The 19,057-nt window shown below is 42.5% G+C and overlaps 1 protein-coding gene across 2 annotated transcripts in view; it reads right to left on the bottom strand.

The window, feature by feature from the left end:
* The window catches only part of LOC116397837 (polypyrimidine tract-binding protein 2-like), a 14,451-nt gene extending 4,490 nt beyond the window's left edge, over positions 1–9,961 (bottom strand). Inside the window, exons 1-9 of one of the 2 annotated variants that reach the window (XM_031873676.1) lie at positions 9,865–9,961; positions 8,692–8,719; positions 6,228–6,288; positions 3,686–3,858; positions 3,104–3,244; positions 2,616–2,771; positions 2,387–2,497; positions 2,046–2,256; positions 1,773–1,888 (exon numbers count right to left, since the gene is read on the bottom strand). In XM_031873676.1, the coding sequence (XP_031729536.1) occupies positions 1,773–1,888; positions 2,046–2,256; positions 2,387–2,497; positions 2,616–2,771; positions 3,104–3,244; positions 3,686–3,858; positions 6,228–6,288; positions 8,692–8,719; positions 9,865–9,872 (1,005 nt within the window). In that variant the 5' untranslated portion in view covers positions 9,873–9,961. The remainder of the gene's footprint in view (positions 1–1,772; positions 1,889–2,045; positions 2,257–2,386; positions 2,498–2,615; positions 2,772–3,103; positions 3,245–3,685; positions 3,859–6,227; positions 6,289–8,691; positions 8,720–9,864) is intronic. The other variant, XM_031873677.1, reaches the window with a different exon arrangement.
* Between the last annotated feature and the right edge of the window lie 9,096 nt (positions 9,962–19,057).

The following is a 19,057-nucleotide window of genomic DNA, read 5'->3' as shown; positions in this document are numbered from 1 at the left end:
GGGGGGAGGGGTTCGTTAATGTGGGGCGAGGTGGTGGAGAAAGAAGGGGTGATTTGATGGATTAAAAAGTCCCCCACCATCACACAGAGTGTGGGTGGGGGTGGGGGGGATGGAGAGGAAAAGGGAGGGGTGGGGGTGGAGAGAGAGGAGGAGATGAATTGGGAGGCAAATGCAAATTGGGGGGAAAATTAAAAAAAAATAAAAAAGTGAGGGGGGAGGGGGAGGGACAAAAATAAAATATAGGTCAGTACACTGGAATAATGCAGGTAGTTTGGTCAGAGATAATGGCTTGGATCAATGTTCTCTTTAGTCAAAATACAGCAAGTAACCAAAGTAGCCAAAATGTCTTTCACCCTGGACAAGCATGGGGGGGTAAAGGTACATTCATGTCAAAATCATAAGAAAATCAGCAATATGAAAGTCAGAACCATGAGATCAAAAACAACATGCAGCAGGTCGGAAATCTGAAGATCTAACTTTCAGCGAGGGAGGATGCTACTCCAAGAGTGTGAGAAGCTGAGGGGGGGGGGGGGGCTATGTTAAAGAGTCCATGCAGTTCAAATTTTGTTCCGTCGTACAATTTAGCATGCAAGAGTTGATGTGAAGGCCGCCTGGGTAAAACGTGGCGTTCACACAAGTCTGAGAGGCTAAAAGAAAGAGGAAGCGCAGTATCTGAACATCAAGTGTTTAGCTGAGATACTGCCACAGGCTCCTGTATTACACAGTCACTGAGAGAACAGACTGATGGGGGAAAGAGACAGAGACATTAGGCGAGACATATCGGATGCCCTTTAAGTCACAGTAAAAGAAGAAAAGAAAAAAGTCTGAGGAAGAGGGATTAAAGACTGAGGAAGCTTTCAGAGAGGCAGGTATTTGTTCCCAGGTTAGGAAGACCACAGAATGATTTCATATGAGCTTTCATATGAGCTGAGGAGAAGTGAGGAGAGCTTAGAGAGAAAAACAGAAGAGAGACAGTTAGCCGAGTTAGATACAGTTCGACAAGAGAAGGAAGGGCAGAACATCGGAGGGGAAAGAGGGGAGGCGACAGCAAACCCCCTCTCTCTCACAGGGACATAATGAATCTTGACAAAAAGTTTAATAAAATTCAGCAAGGCTCTTGGTATGTAAGGAAAAGCAAAGAAAAAGGTTAGACTGTTTATATATATATTTTAACTTCATATCAAAACTAACTGGAATAACGAGGTCCAGTCAAGCTCTTCTACAGCAGTTTGGATACTCAAGCTTTAATGTCACGTGTCCCCCTCAGTCAGTTCAGAGATCAGTGACCATCAGGACATAAATTAAATTGCACGTCACAGCTCTGAAGTTCAAAATTCAGTAAATACCGGAAAGAAAATGATTTTCTAGAAATATGGACTCTATGGACAGGTGTTCTCCCTCAGACATTATCAGCTTGGCTACAGGAAAACTGAAGTCAAACAAATGGTGCACAACACCACCCTCGCATCCTGAGAAGAGTTCCTAACACAAACATCAACACAGATTCGTCCAAGATCACGGAAGCATGACAGCCTAATACACCAAATAAGGTGATTTAGTTAACGTGATTTGAGTTGTGTCTTCAGGCCAAATTTGTGCAAAACATTTCAAAGTGAACCTTCCTAATGTCTCCTCTATATCAGACACAAGACAATGACAAATAGAAGCACAAGGAGGTCTGGCCACAACCCCAAAAAAGAACAGATGGATGAAGATGGTGGGTAGGGGTTCCATCTGACGGGTGTGTGTGTGTGTACAGGTGTGTTACTGACCTCCTCGTTGAGGTTGCTGACCAGAAGGACCCCACTGGACCCCGCCTGTCCAGCGAGCGCCACCCTGCCTGCAGCAGCAGCAGCAGCCGCCGCAGCGCTCAAAGGGTTCAGGGCTCCTGACAGGAAGTAGACAAAGACAATGGTGGAATGGAGAGCAGCTCTTTCACTACACCGCTAAGCAAGGACGCAACTTGTCTCACGGGACTTAAACTCAGCCAGCTGGTTACAAACCACAACATAATGAACAGGAAGAGAAAGAAAAGTGTGCTCTACCTGGGATCTTACCGAGGAGGGAGTTGGAGTCTTTGCTGAAGGCGGCGGCCACAGTGCAGTCAAGGCTGGGCTGGCCGTCGCCAGCAGGCAGCTCGGGTCGCGTGTAGTCGCGACTCTTGTCGTTGTTGTACTTGACATTTAGGTTGACCAGTTTGGAGAAGTCGATACGCAGCGTGCAGCATGAATTGTAGATGTTCTGGCCATCCAAGGCCTGGCAGGAGAGATAAACAAAATCCATCATATATGTTGAACTATTACATTTGGTTTTGCAAAGCCCCGGCTATCAGAACAGCAGATGAATAATAAAGATGCGTGACATGACTAGTGGGAGCGGCTGGTACCAGTTTGGCCTGCTGTGCATTGACGGGATCGCTGAACTGCAGAAGGGCTTGGAACTGATTGTTCTTGGTGAATGTGATTATCTTCATGACCGTGCCGAACTTGGAGAAAATCTGCAAACAAAATATTTAACACAAACTTAAAACATTCAAGTACAAACGGTGGATATTGTGTCATGTGCCGACTGAGTCGTTTGCCACTGAGTGGGGGGTCAGGGCAGCTGCTGCGTACCTGTTGCAGTACGTCCAGCGTTACGGGGTAAAACATGTTATCGATGATGATCCGCAGCACGGGACTGGAGGCTGCGGCGAGAGCCTCCTGAACGTCGGAGCTTGGCGACCCGCCGGACTGGACAGCTGACACCGCCTGAAGAACCGCCTGGGTCCGCTACGGCCAAACACAAAGTGTCATCACTTCCTTTAACAATGGTGACCCATTTTATTCATTATTGATGCAAACATTGACACTCGTGTCCAGGCTTGCCAAATATGCCCCTATGGTTGTTGGTAATTAGACACAGAGAACATCTTTATATTTATACTTTGTTTTAGCTCAACTTACTTCAGAATATTAAAGTATTAAGAGGACCAAACAAAAAACTCTAGTTCTCAATCTAATGCTGACAAGACACAAGAGCACTAAGAGATTAAATGAACTGCTGTAATGTTTGTTTAAAATGAGCTTTCCAAACAGTGGCCAGATAGTCTGGCTCTACTCACCTGATTGCCGGAATCGGTTTTGAGTTCTTTGTGATTGGAGTACTGGATAAACACAGGGACGTTGCGGATGTGAGGCGTTACAGTGGTGTAGTAGTTGACCATGGTGATGGCTGTCTCCTCCGTCCCCATCTCCAAGAACGCCTGGAACAAGTGACGAGAGAAAACAGATCTCTGATCAGTTCCCCACCACTGTTGCCAAGAAGTAATTCTCTGATCATGTATACATGGGTTCAACTAAACTTGGACAAATCTATGTAAAGTCATTTGATGTATCCTGCAAGTAGCAGACACGTTCAAATAAACATGCCAAACTACATAACATCTATGCCAGAGGGTCACTGCTGCAAAGTGTATCACAGTGAACTGTGGTTTCAGATTGATAAAGATTGAACGACACACTGACATCGGTCCTGTGAGGAGAACAAAGCAGCCAGGAATGACAGGAATCTAGGGGACAGATGCCAAGTGTCCCCTCCAGCCTTCCTCAGCAGAACCACAACAGGCTGAGCCTTTGTATGGCGCTGCAGGCATGCTTCACAAGCAGTTCCAAGATAGCAAGACCCATTCGTTTCCACCACTCACCTGGTTCTTTCCCTTTAGTGTGAGGATATTGGTGACTTTGCCGAAAGGCAAGCCCAGGGCGATGACTTCGGTCTCCGAGGCCTCGTTGGGCAGTTTCCTGATGTGGAGCACGCGAGACGGCGGGGCCTCCTCCACCCTCAACTTTTTACTGTCACTGCCGTTGGAAGCCCCATCTAAAGGTTCAGCACAAGCATTGATTAGCACGACTAAACGACAGCCACTCAAATTTAAAGGACAAGGACGGCGCTACTCTGTATGCAAGAAAAGCCACAATGTCTTTGCAATCCATCTTGAAATCTTTAAACGACCAGGCTGGATCAAAAGACTTTCTCTCAGCCCCATTGGTTCCTACTCAAAAGAGAATTAATTTGAAATAGTCATTACTATATACACCACTAAAGGCTCCGTCATTTCACAAAACTGGCCACTGTAGTTTTCAGCAAGTGTTTCTCAAATGGGAGGAAATGCATCTGCATTTGATGGAGACTATTTTCAGTCCCCAATACGGATTAATACATATTCAGTGCTCTAGTGAGTATTTGGGAAAACAGGACGCTGTGTGTGTGTGTGTGTGTTCATGCTAATGAAACATGTGTGGCTCATTGATGTGTTTTAATAGTTTTTTGACAACAATGGAGGTCTATGACCCAGAGGAAAAAGATCGATCTGGCTTTGCGCACGCACGCACGCACGCACACACACACAATTTGTGGAGGATCAATTCATCAATTTAAAAAATGATGTCACCAGAAGTATTCAAAAGCTCCCCCAAACCTTACATTTCCAGTGCACGTGCTGTTGATCTATAACAAGATCAGGGAATGTACTGTATACTTCAGAACACAGTGTTTCCATGTTAAGTGTTGTACATATGCTTAGTTGGGAATAGTACACCTCCCTTACACAGCTGCTGCTTCATGAGACTGCTGATGGCTAAGGGGCAGCCTGGAGTCTGGATGCGTCTACATCCATCTAAGTACTCCATTGATCAACAGCCCTTTGTCATTTCAGAGCGTTCGGATGCATCTTTCCCCATGTGAATGCATAATGGCGGACACCGACTGCTCACAAAGTTAGGACTGATCGTAGAAGCTCACATGAAGGCATCATCACATGCGTACCATCTCTCAACCAGAATACAGTCGTTTCAGATGGGATAGAGAATACATTACCCCAACTTACAACTCGAAAATGTGATAGAGAAGAAAAAATGTCTCTTACTGCCCAAAAAGGTGCTTCAATCATCAGGGATAGCTAGCGCTTTTTCAGGATTCATTAAAGAGCAACCTGACCTCATCCATGACCGCCTACCTGTCAGCACTTTCAATGCAATCTTAATGTGGTGAAAGTAAACATCCAGACACCGTGATACACAATGTCGTCTTAAGCGATAATAAGAATTAATATGAGATCTGCTGATGGGACCCAGTGTAGTTAAATCAAACTATTGTATTAGTCTGATTACTCTGTATTTGTGTGCATGTAAACACTTTTCTTTCATCTATCATTTTATTTGCAACTGTTAAGTTCTTAATTAAATGAGAAAATACTCATTTGTTATGTATGTAATTTACACAGGAGTACAGGAACAAACAAAGGCTCTACCCCGTGGTTATGTCACATAGACTTTATTTATTCAACTACCAGAAAACATCTAACATAGCTATATCGATGACCTATATTGGGATAGAAGATTTTGGCCGCATCACCCAGCCCTAATTTACACTATTACCTAGTAATCTCTGTTACATGTTCCACTGCTCAAATAAACGACTCTGGTGCTTGGTCTTCTTGAAGTACTGACACTAAATGAATCTAGATGATAAAAGATTGACAGTATGCCGAGCATGCACACAGTAGTCTTTGCCAGTCAAACCACCCTGCTCATGTTAACTGTGAGGGGCCATCTGTTACAGACGCTTCTTCTGAAAGCTAGCATAGCAGCACTGGGAATCCCTGCATCTAAAGAAGCATCCATCCATATCTGTGAGACTGGTAATTCAAGATCACCAATGGCTGACATTGTGAAGCTACCCAAATAAAGGCAGCCTGACCATCTTTATCTCACTTTATTAGACAGGTCCCTGGGGTGACATTAGCTTGGAGGGGGCCGTTGTGCAGCAATGGCAGACTGGGACTTTGATTAAAGACCCCTGCGTGCGCCTTTATTTGGTGGCAGAGTGTTTAATAGCCTAATTTTGTCCATCTTCTCTTTGTGGCACCACAAGCAGCTCTTTCAGTCATCCTTTATTCTGTGATTTTCTTCTGATAAGGTCTAAACAGCGAGGAGGCATTAAATGCAGCGGTGTCCACGATGTCTGTTCTAGTCACGTGTTGTGATGTGTGGGTGCCCACCTACTGAGGAGCGTGATGGTGTTCAGACACTAAACAGCTCCTGTGGGAAACCGGTGTTCCACAGCCCGTTTCACTCTTCCAACACAGATTAATCTTTCATTTCCTTTCATGCCGCCTGCCACTAACGATTGCCTGCAAATTCCATCAAACACCCTCCCCATTAAAGGCTGGTCAGAAACAAACTCACCACTGATACTGCTCACGCCAGAGTTGGGACTGCTGTACATACTCAGCTCGTCTGATCCCCTCTGAGGAAAGAAAGACAGACGGTTAGGTACAGTTGTGAAATAATAGGGGAAACCATTTCCATTTTCAAGACAGGCCCTCAAAGACGACAATGAAGCAGAGGTCTCTGAAGACAGTTTAAAGGAGGGAGGAGGTGGAGAGGGACATAAAACAAGAAGAGTGGTCTGCTCCTCCTCTTCTGGTGTGGGTTTAATCTTGCTGAATTTAAGATGTCAAGATGTGTCATTTCATCCTCAGCTATACGAGGTCCCAGAAGGTTTGCTGGAGCTGACGGGCGCCCTGTGCTCTTAAACCTGACTGATGGGATGAAGAGGGAACCTGGCTGGGGACCCATTACACACACAACTTTATAATAGCTTCACACACCCCTCTTTCTTTCTGTCCGACTAAATTTCAACCAATTGTTCTTTTGTCACCAACATTCTTTATGGTTGCTGTAAACTAGGTGCTGCAGGCCGCCGCTACAGCGGCGTGACACAAATAAATTGATACCGTCAGGCCAAAATGTGAGCACACGGGGCACCGGCTGCAAGAATGCAAGAAATTAGTTCTCTCCCAACAGCTGGCAACCCCCTCGGTTTAGTCTCCGACACTGAAATATTGATGAAATAAACAGGATGACAAAGACCCTCCATATCAGCGGAATAGACATTTTATGAGTGTTCCGTTTCCCTTTGAGAGTGGACTTTAACTTTGTTTTGTGCAGACGGAAATGCAGCAGACAGTCGACAAATCAGGTTAGGTAGCCACAACGACAATGCACTTACACAAGGAAACAGGTTTGTTTGGTGATCAGCAGGGACACGAGCCCTGCCCATTTCATTAAAGCCATTCTAATGCAATGAAAGTTCAAAACATATGTTTTAAAGAAATCAAATTGGTCTTGCGTTAAAATGCAGGTATAATGCTGTAAAAAGAAATGTAACATCTCTTTAGAATTATTTCATGGATGCTTGTTGTGGTACAGAAAGCTTAAATATAAGGCAGAGGGTTTCTAAATGTGCTAAAAATGCTTTAGTCAACCACATCTATGAAACTTCATTAATCATTTAAGTTAGCAAATATGCCAAAAGCGCACTGGTTCATTCGTCTTAAATATGAATGCTGATATTGTTAGTCTTGTATGATCAGACATGCAAACTCCAAGTAGTGACATGATACCAAACTACCAGGTAGGGGGGCAGATTTTCAGCCTTTTGGAGCCTTTAAAGATTATAATACATTGAGAAAACAACATCTCGCTTTGATAAACATAATACGTTTTATTGCATTTTGATTGTTTTAATCACAATCTCTGACAACAGGTAAGATGGGCCACAGGATAAACTGGCACTTCAGTTTAAGTACAAGCATCAAAATACACTCAAAAACTACTCATAATGCAAAATGACCTATTTCAGGATAATATTATATTATAATAAATTAATGTATTAATGTGTTCATTGCTTTAATGTTGCAGCTGGCAAATGTGGTGGTCATCTATCTATTTATACATATTTCATCTTTCTTACTTTATAAACTGCTGGGTTGCTTGTGAATTTGCACCCTATTGACATAGTATCATCATATAGATGATTGTTTTCTGTATTGTTGATCTGAATCGGCAATGTAACTAGGTAACTAAAGCTAACAGATAAATGCATTGAAGTAAAAAGTACAACTCTTTGCATTGAGAAACACCATGAAGTTTGCTAATGCTAGCTCGTTAAGCTAACATTACATAGAAGGAAGCTAGCTTTTAACATTGATCTGTTCTGTCAGGCCACAGGGAATCAAACTTGACTCCAACATGCCACTGACAATCATTCTGTCAGGTTGATACCAGCCTGGGGCATAGACAGATAACGCACAATCCTCATTCCCTCCACACTCACTCATCACCGGCTTTAAATTGCACTTTTAAGATTTATTAAAATGTGTTACACAAGAAGCAAACTCCTTTAGACGAAAGAGAGAGAGCATGCGAGGGCGAGTATGAAGTTGGCAGTAACGTTTCAAGTGTGAACGCAGTCGTGCAGTGTGTGGACACTTTATTTGTTGGTGAATAAATGCTACAACTCCACAAGACCCAAGCCAAGTTCCTGTGTCCTACCAGCCACCTGCTGATTAAAACAAAGGGGGTTAGCCCCGAAGTCAGCGACAACTTCAGCCCAGGCTCACTTTAAGTGGACTGACCCCTCTCATTTTAGCGGCAGGCCACTCACCCCAAAGCTATGTAGGAATATTTGAAAAAAAAAAACAAAAAAAAAACAAAAAAAAAAAACACTAAAGTATCAATACCAAAGGAAAGATTAATGCAGACAATTATAATGTGCATTTTGTTTCATAATGTAGCAAGAGATGACACATGCACTGTCCAAAGTTTGTGTAGTGATCACTAAGCAAAGAACAAACAGAAAACTCACCTTCACTCCAACTGCAACATCACTGATGCTGAAAGAGAAACAATTTTCATTTGGTGAAAAGGTAGAGGTTTAAAATGGAAAACAGCATTTAATAAAAGAATACATGATACCGTCAGATGCACAAGCATTTATGGCTTTTAAAGAAACTTGTTACGATGTCTATTAGGAAGTTTCAATTGTTGGGGGACAATTGTATGTTGTCATACATCACATAAACTGCAGATATGTGTTACAGTAAGTCCCAGAATTGCTCTAAGCCAAAGCCCTTCCACCTACAAGCCCAGCAACACCATCACTCCTACTGCAAGGCTGTTTAGTTTCCAGTCCTTCATTCTGAATATAGAATGCTGCCTGATACCAGTAACGTAACGTGTTAATTCACACTCCCTCCTTAAACACACACACACACACACACACACACACACACATATATATTCCTCCTCACACGTCAACATTATGTGGCTTCATGCTGTTCTAGCCAAATGTATGACTCATAACACTTTGGTTGAAGTAACATTGAAGTCCCGCTTCATGTCCACCCACAGTCTTAAACCGACACACCCGAGCACACTTAATGCAACCTTATACACTTTATAGCAAACACAGTAACGTTAGGCCCACATCACGACAGGAGTAATATAGCCGCTGGGTACCGTCTAACACCGTGCAGCTTCGCGAGATAATAGAGTGTTTGCACATATTGATTTAAGCCGGGACATATATAATATGCATTATCAGACGATTCCACACATGTACTGGACCCGTTCGGTCAGCTAAGCTAGCTGGTTAGCCACAACACAAAGGACCGACGTTACTGTAACGTTACATTAGTTAGCATAACGGGTTGCTTCACTGCACGAGCCGCTTCGTTAACGTTAGCACACTGCTGCAAAAATAACGTTACTATTGCGGGAGAGTACATTTAGCAACTGTGTTAACATGTCCACTTAGAACATCGCCAAGTATTTCTAAATATAAGAAGCAATGCTGCTAATGTAATAAACAGCGGGCGTTAGCATGCTAACATTAGACACTTCCTTAATGGACGAGAGCGCGTGGCTATGGAAACACCTTAACGCAAGCATACGACTCATTATCAGCTTCTACTTAAAATGACACATTCATATACGCAGTACTCTGTAGTACCTCGATAAAAGTCAAATGATATATTACCCTTCCATTTCTGTAGAAATCTGTCAGTGCGTCCGCTTTCGGTCCTGTTTTCTTTCCAGTTTAAACCGACACTGCGCACGCACACATACACACGAGAGTAAAATGGAGGCAAGACGATGCAATTGCGGAAATAGTCGGAAAGTGTCGAATCTACTGAGCGCGCTGTCTTTTGTTACAGCGACCAAAACACACTTCCACGTATATTGAGTGAACATTGAGTAAATGTAACTGGGAGCGTAATGACGATGCTGTAACAACAGAACCTCTTTGTACCTGATCCTCGTTTATTTTTGACAGGGATAGAAAATATGAAAGACCCTTTCAAATATGATAAAAGCCTGCAATAAATTGTCAGAAACAAAAAGGACCGGGCCACTGTTTGTACAAACTTAAATCTCAAGAATAAATAAATAGAATAAAGCATTATTTGAATTAATTATTGGGGTATCATACAATGAAATTGTAACTTTCACAGTCAGTTCATGTGACTTGTAATTATCAGCTACAATAGACACTTTTTTCTCATAAAGTAAATCATGTCCAAACTCCATTACTGGTATTTTGCAGGCTGGCTCACTGTCACACTGTCATGACTCACTAGAAATACTTGAATAGAACAGAGCCACCATTAACGTTGTTGATACCTGTGCTCTTCCAAAATGTCAAAGGGCGTATAACAAATATATGTGCTGAAAATCATTTTGCCTTCACCAACATTCAGATAACATAATCCACAGTACACAATGATGTTATCTTATGGTTCTAGCTGTTAGGAATACAAATGTTCACTAATATGGAAAAACTTAATCACGTCGATTGACCTTTCAACACAAACGCTGGACTAAGAACATCCTTGTAACTTAGAAGAACTAAGTAAGAAAGTGAAAGAAAGATTTAGCATTCATCTCACAGAGATTGTATTACCTTTGAGTATGTCCCTAAAACGTCTGATTTGTTTCATGTTTTACCCTCTGATTGCTGTGATCTACTCAGATTATGCTGCTTGGACATTGCTCTGTGGTGTTATGGCTGTATAAAGGAAACATCTTTAAAATGAATGTAAGTCCAATATTCAGTCTCTTTCAGCTCTGTTTTTGGTCTCCACCAACTCCTGAGGGAAACATCTGTCTCTCTAGCTGCTACATGCACTGCTGTGCTCACCAGCTAGTCTCTAACTGTTTCCGTCTGCTGTTTGCTGCTGAGCGGGTCGAGTACAGTGGCTTTATCGGAGCCTTTCAGCTGAAAAAATCGTAGATCAGTCAGACTGAACCAAAACAGTAAAGTTGCAGACTGAAAAAAACTAAACAATGAAGTGATACAAGACAGAGAGCTCCATAGTGCTGATGGGCTTGGCGGAGTTGGTTACAATTCTCTGTGTGCAAGCGACCACTTTCACATTAGAGTCATTTGATCTCTAATTCTTTTGAAATATAAATATATTGATAAGGGCAACTTTAAAATGTCAGACTGACAGTGGGACGAAAGTGTTCTAAATACAGTATATTAAAGGAACCCTCTACCATAAGATATTCTTATAACATCATGATCACTTCACGACTTTTCTCGTGGACATTTAGAACTTCCTGAAAATGTCTGATTGACATTATAAAAAAGCATTTCCAAGATGTCGGGGAACCACACGCGATGACACCCAGGGATGTTTTTTTTTTAGCTGGGCAGTTAGGGACTCCTTCTGCATGCAAGGGGAAAGGAGAGGGGGGAAAAACGGGGCAGTTTTTGCATAATGATGAATCTTGACAGACATACGTCATGCTCCTGGGCTTCTGACAACGTCACGCCCTGGGTGAAATGAACGCCTAACTGCTTATCTTAAAGGACCTGGGATTTAATTAAAAATGACATTTCCCCAAAGACCTGTGCCTCTGAGGCTGCCACGTTGAAATTAGCTGATGAGGGGCCCTCTGAGCGAAAGGGAAATAAGCAAACTGTCAAACGCTCAGCAAATCACTACCGTTTATCAGTGCTGCTCGCTGCTCAGGAAATAACAGTGGACTGACATCTTGCGTAGCACCCGCCGCACCATGGATACAAGTCAAAAAACATATTGTTATTAAAAAGGAGGTGGGAGGGGGGTAAAAAAAACAAACAAGCCTGTCAAATATGATATTGAAACAAACAATGTGGTGTGGATAAGTAGAGGAATAGGTTGCTGAAATTAGCTCTTCAGTCACCACAGACCTATTTTGCCACTGACAAAAGCATACTTTACGACTTGAAATTTCTGTATTTTCTAATGAGGCCCACTCAAATAGGGAGTCCTCTACAGAATTATACCAAGCAGGCAAAGGGGAAATGAAATGCAACATTGGTACTCTGCGTTCAGGGCCCCTATTTATCAAGCGTCTCAGAATCCCACGGATGGAATCACAAAGGTTTAGCTGAAGGTTAAACTACTAAAACACTCCTACATCAGAGCAGGACCAGAAGTTATTGATAAAGCTTCGACGCTCACTTTCAGTGAGGAGGAAGACGACTGTAAGAGAGGGAGACATCGCTATGTTTACGCTGTCGCTGCAAAGTTGAAATAACGCTGACATTTCATAGTTTTGATAAACAATTGAAAAAAATGTAATTGCAGATGATACGATACTGGCTTTCTGTTAACAATACAAATACTGATCATTTCGGAAATGGAATTAGATTTTTTTTATATAGTTTAAACAAAAAGGTCTTTATTAGTCCACGCTACATTAGGTTTCTGTTTTGCCATTCTCTCACGTTTGATGTGGAAGTGTGCCACTTTACTCCACCGTGTGCTGGGTTCTGATGTCACATTGGTTTCAACGGTCATGTGACACGGACCAGCAAAATGTGTCAGGGCTGTTAAGACACTAAACATTGTACAAAAGTAGTGAAAATGTTTGGACGTGATGCAGCAACCCACGTTTGTATTTATAGAATTTTATTGTTGATATTTTTCAAAGGAATCGATACCAACTAAGTAGCTTGTGAGTAACTAAGTCCTGACCTGCCCAGAGTGTACACGTTTAGTCAATAAAGCTGATTCACATACTGAATGTAGGACAAAAATGATATTGATATAGAATATGATATAGATTACATTAGGCCAGATAGGACCGCTTGATAAATACAGGCCCAGAACCCACAGGCAATATTTGGGCCTTAATGATTGAACTCTTTCATGGGCTTACTGCCAAAAATATAGGTGTGACATCTACATGTACAGACTCTTTTTGCGTGTGTGTCTCTGCCGTAGAGGTATCACATCGAAGGCATCATTAAGAGGAGGATAGTGTCTGGCTCAGTCAGAGGTGATGTCACCAAAGCGTCCCCTACCTGGACGGGGGGCACTGAGAACGGGGCCAGGTTGTCTCCGCGGGGCAGGGTGGAACTAATGTGCTGCTGCAGGAGGCTTAAAGGGGGTTCGTCACCCCCCCTCAATACATCCCTCACCTGTAATCCACCACATTAGTCTTGAGTGTGAGTTGATACGCACGCTGATGCATCCACAGGACGGAAACGCACTCACACACGCAGGCGGGAAGCATGCTACAGCGGAGCTTCCCGAGTAAGACATCATTGCCGATGCACGGCCGGGATTCAGGTTGGTAATTCAGCCCCGCGCGCTTGAAATTGAAACATTTAAACAGAGAACAGTAAAGTCATCAAATGTCATTTGTGTCATGGCAACCGGCAGGGAGATAAAATGTCATCTAGTCTGAGAATGAATATTTCTGCAGGGTCGGAGAACCCATTTATTAAAATCACGGCGCCCGCGCCCCTGTGAGCTAAAGAGACAGTATTCCCCATCATGTTTCACAGTCAACCTCTAGCTTGACATTTTGATTTCACTCATTTTGTCCTTTCCAGTTTTTCTCTCAGAGTGACAGCACGCATGCATGTACGTGTGTGTGTGTGTGTGTGTTTAAGTGTGTCGTAGACTAAAAGCCATCCTAAAAGGCAACACAAAGCGAATGTCAGAAATGTCAGGACGCCAACATGGCCGCTGGTGACATGGGGGATTGGCAGATGTGCCAGGCATCCTTGGAAGAACATGTCCCAACTGCTATTGACGAATTCGCCCGCACGACGTCTGATCTCTTTTCTCTCGCCGCTTCTCAGTGGAGATTTTCAAGCTGACACTTCATGGAGATGGCACCGGGCAGACGGGGAAAATATCGACTCCAAAAAGCTATTCTCAAAGCACATTTTTCCGTGTCTACATGCATTTCAGCGTTCCATCATTCGCAGGCAACAGCTGTAGGACGAATGTCAATGTGATATTATGCAAATTTATTCAGCAAGAATATCACAAACATTCATGGATTGCGGTGCATTGCGGAATGTGAATTTTATGTGCTTTGACACTGTGCTGAATAACTAATGATGTGGGACTGACCTGTTGAATGCCTGCCACACAAAAAAAAACTGCACTAAGCTGCAGAACGAGAGAAGTGAGCAGCAGCAGACTTTCCCACTTTATTTGATCAAACCCGTAACTTACTGTCAAAGCAAACTCATTCATTTTGACAGGGTAGGCAAAAAAGCTTTCAGACCAGTTCTGACTGATGTGGGATTTGTGGAGGGCTGACACAGACACCTATTTTTCTGGGAGCTGAAGCTGCTGATGCTGGATAATTTGTGCCAATATTGTCTTTCCCTAAATTAGATTATTTTCGGAAAAAAAAACATCTAAGGCAGGACTTTGTCCCTTTTCATACATCGGTTGATTGATTTGTGTATTTGAGTGTCCCGCACCAAATGGAGCCCAGCCCAAATGGGCTTCCAAGACTCTGGACAGCAGCCAACAACCAAGACGGCCACATGACCAATCAATACATACAGTTCCACAAATTCAAAATGTACGGTACCTTTCAAAACTTTCAATTTCCTTCAGACAAATAAAAGTCTTGTTGTGTTGGAGAACGGCGAGAAGAGTGTCCGATTTGGGGATATCATAATCGTGTCCCTGCTCTTTGCAGATGATGTGGTTCTGTTGGCTCCATCAGACCGTGACCTCCAGCACGCACTGGAGGGGGTTTGCATCTGAGTGCAAAGCGGTCAAGATGAGGTTCAACTCCTACGAGTCTGAGGCCATGGTTTTTCCGAATGAGAGTCAACTCCTCCAAGTCTCACCCAAGTTTTGTCCTCCTGTCAATTCAAACACGGATTGGTTGTTTACAATGTAACATTATCAGAGATCAGAGACCAGAAAAGCGTAAATGCTGATGTCCTGATCGCATATTTTATTTGCGGATAACAATCGTCATTAAAACTTTATTTCATACTGTGATGGTTAACGTTAACTTGTGTAATTGGTCCGCGGTTCACATGTGTGCCGAACTGTGAGGGGGGATCCGTACGGATGACGGATCGACAGTGGTCTGTTACACCACTAGTTGCTATGCATTTTCTATAAATCTTGCGAAGACAAAATCTTCTTATCAAAGACCCAACTCAACATTTTACCTTCAGACAGCCAAAACAATCATTGCTTTTTCAAACAGATGACTCTCAAGTGACACATGGGGCAATGGAACACAAAATAAAATGTATTCTCGACTACACCAATCTCACAAAGGAGTCACTACAGTTTTGATAGCATAACCATGTATTGTACCAACAACAATCATATAGACACAACACCCACTTACAAACATCTTACCCCTCAAGCCCCCCATCCAGACTCTGATATTAAAACAACCTCACACTCCATGTGATTAGAAACACGTATTGATTTCCAATGTGACTGCATAGAAGTTCCCATGTCTCTCCATTGGGACAGAGACTCGGAGAGAGCTGTCTCTTTTGCCTCCACACTGTACTGAATCAATGTGTCGCTATCCAGGCAATAGCCTCAATATTCTCCCCCGCTCTGTTTCCAATTTGGTGCTCGATTGGAGACATCATTCTTCAGTTGTCTTCACAGAGAGTGGCTGTCAGTGGGGACGTTAGTCTATCCACTGGCCGGTGGGCTGTGCAGGCGGCGCTGCATTTGTATTGTGACTGCATGGAGGGCCTCTGGGTCCTGAAGAGTGTTGCGAGCTCTTGTGTTGTTGTCCTCACAGTTGATCCCGTATTTGCTGTCATCACACAATTGATTTCTATTTTTGACATCTGTTGAAATACAAACCTGTGCAAAGTAACATCAGAACATGCAGATTTGTTGTTGTTGTTCATAAAGACAAGGGTCGAGCTGGAGGTCCAGGTGAGATGCAGCAGTGACTTTAATTAAAGCTGCACTCGTCAATATTCTCGGTATTTTATACCTTGTTTTCCCGTGTTATCGAAGTGGCTAATGGGGACAACAATTTTTTGAAATTGGTCTAGCATTGAGTAAGAATGCTGCAGACAGCCGCCATTAAACGGGTTGTAATGTATGCGCACCGTAAATTTTCAGTAACAGTGTATGTTTTGGAAACTGAAAGGCTCAGATTGTTATTATAAGGAGTAAGTATACCACTATGGAAAGCCTACAGAGAAGGAGTATGCTTTTTTTACCTTTCAGTTGATCCGGTCTTTTAATAGACACTAAACTATCAAATACAACTTCATTTAGAATAGTACGAAAAATGGCAATAAGAAACACGTGAAATAACTTAAGAGTTAACAAAATCAACAGAGATTAGGACAAAAAATACACATATGAAAGTAAAAAAAATAAAGAATTAGATATAATCAAGAACTAATGAGATATCATGAATTAAATGTGGTGACAATTTCTTTTTAAACTTCTCAAAAGATGGTAAGTTCTTGATTTGTATTTTGGCATACCAAAATCAACTAAGGATCAAAGTCATAAATTAAACCTGAGGCTGTGCTCCTTGCAAACGCTGCCAGAGTAAACGCCGCAGCATTCAGTTTGCATACCTGCATGGGAGTCAAGGGGCTCTCTACTGAGACAATACACTTTTAATGTTTCTTGACCACCTGCTGGTAATCTCCTGATTTCCTGATTACCTGCTGCTCATATGACTGTTTCACGTGACTATGCGTGTGCACCAATCGCCTACATTCCCACACTAATGTGATGTCAGCTCTACTCTGTTTGCTAAGCTGGGATGTGTTGAATGTCGCTTCTGACTCCAAAACACGCTTCATACATTTTATATCATCCTCGCATGAAGCTTGCAGAAATGCACACAAAGCCGCGTGGTTAACGTTGTGAAACGATTAATTAGGTTTAGGCAACAAAGCTACTTGCTTGAGGTTAAAAAAAACATAATGGTTTTATGTAACCCTCGAAAAAATAAGCAACAACCACCCTCACAAACTTTTTAAAGCAAAGTTACGTAAAAAAAAGGAACAGGTGTGACGACCCTCCTCCTCCTCTCATACACTAGGTGCCCTGTTGTGTTTCATTTGCCGGTGTGGCTCTGCCTTAAAATACCCTCTCCAGTTAGCAGCCGGTCTCTCTGGGAGGAAGAGCCTTGGTGGCGCTGGCTTAACACAATTGCATCGGTTTATGTTTGACTACTATTTACTTGGTTTACTGCTGTTGTTGAAAATAAATTGCTTCTTTTTAGCAGCCAGCTCGTTGTCTCCCTTGTTTTGTCTCAGTCTCTGATCCGGGCTGTGACACAGTGCTATGTAGAAAGTGTAAAGACAACCTTTGGTTTCACAACGGGACATGAACTGTGGTCTCCTGGGTGAACATCCGGTGATTGTTTGACTCCGTCCACCAGCTTTACCACGTAACTTTCAAAAAATGGTTGCTCAATATACTGTGTCACTTTCTCTGCGTATTGCTCGTAGTACAAAAACGACCGCATTCAATGCATCCAAGTTTCTCTATTTTTTTACTTTCTTTGTTGTTTGGAAATGTATACACTACAGCCTGGTCCTAGCTTATAAGAATTGATGGTGTTTGAAGAGGTAAGCGCATCGTATCAAAGCTGGAAAGAATTTCTTCGTTGGAAAAAGAGCAAAGAACGCCACCGAAAGCTTTTCTAGACAGTGTTTCTTCTCTTCTCCTGACTGGCTTCAGCAAGAGTTTGATTGACAGATGGTTCATCCAATCACCTGCCAAGTATTTTGTTATTAAAGGGCCTGCCCCTTTTCCAAACAGTTTCTAACGACGGCTACTCACATGGTTCAGGTTAGACCCAAGCAGGACGGGCACAGTGAACTGAACGACACGATAACAAAAATGTTATTCACTCATTCACGTAATAAACACAATATGCAAAAACTGTGAGAAGCTATTTAGTTAATGATACAATATCAAAGTGAATGTGATTCTCTGATGTCGCTGATGATGTTCTCCCTGATGTGTGATGAAAGCTGGTCTCTGCTTCTGATGCTTTTATAATCGGCTGGTTAGACATCACAGTGCACTTAAAATAAAATGTCGATGCAGCTTCTCGTGTATAAAAAAAAAAAAACCTCTCGGAGGAAAACCCTCATTGTCCCACAGCCTCATATATCAGAAGTGTCTGTCGCTGTTAAGGCAGTGGGTGGAATTGGAACATAAAAGTGTTAACCTGACAGTCAATTAGTATGCATCACAACAACAGCATCTCCTGTGAGCGTGTTGACTATGCAAAGGAAAATCCAACAGGTGCTGATATGTCTGTCACAACCTTTTTTTGTATTTTGTTAAATTCAATAATTAAACACTTGTGTGAATCCTACCACATCATTGCAGCGCAGTTGGGCTATTTTTTATGTAATCAGGCAGATATATAACTGTGTCAGGCAGGTTGTGATATTATGAGCTACTGTTTTGTTTCGTCTGACAAAGGAAAAAAAAATATATCAATAAAGGTTAATGAAATCTTAAGTAAAAGGGTAAAAATGAAACACTAAATTATGGATTACATGTTGTACTTTCCTGTCATTTGCGAGTGCCTTCATCATTTCAAGTGTCGATTTGTAAAAATACATTTTTCACACCTGTAGTGGGGTCCATTTGGTCCAGACCAAGGGGAAAAAATGAGTCATTGTTACACTTTTAGTTACGGTCAGGTTCCTGTTTATGCTGAAAAAAGGTATAAGAAAAAGGTAACTCGTCGATTGGACAGTCTTGGTGATTGCCATCCTTCATCTTCAGGACCCACGTGGGGAATTCTGATGATGAAGATGACGTCCCCGTTCTTAAAAGAGCCGTATTTAACATTCCGAACAGTAATGCACTCAAAATGCTCCCAGGCGTATCTGATTGGCCCAGTTGTGTTTTAAGCTGCTGGTGATTCAGAGGTCTGACCCTGTA

This window comes from Anarrhichthys ocellatus, unplaced genomic scaffold, assembly GCF_004355925.1.
Source record: "Anarrhichthys ocellatus isolate YVR2014 unplaced genomic scaffold, GSC_Weel_1.0 scaffold73, whole genome shotgun sequence".
In the NCBI taxonomy this organism is placed as follows: Eukaryota; Metazoa; Chordata; class Actinopteri; order Perciformes; family Anarhichadidae; genus Anarrhichthys; species Anarrhichthys ocellatus.
Note: the sequence above shows the minus strand (reverse complement) of the source record. Positions and strands in the feature narration are given on the sequence as shown.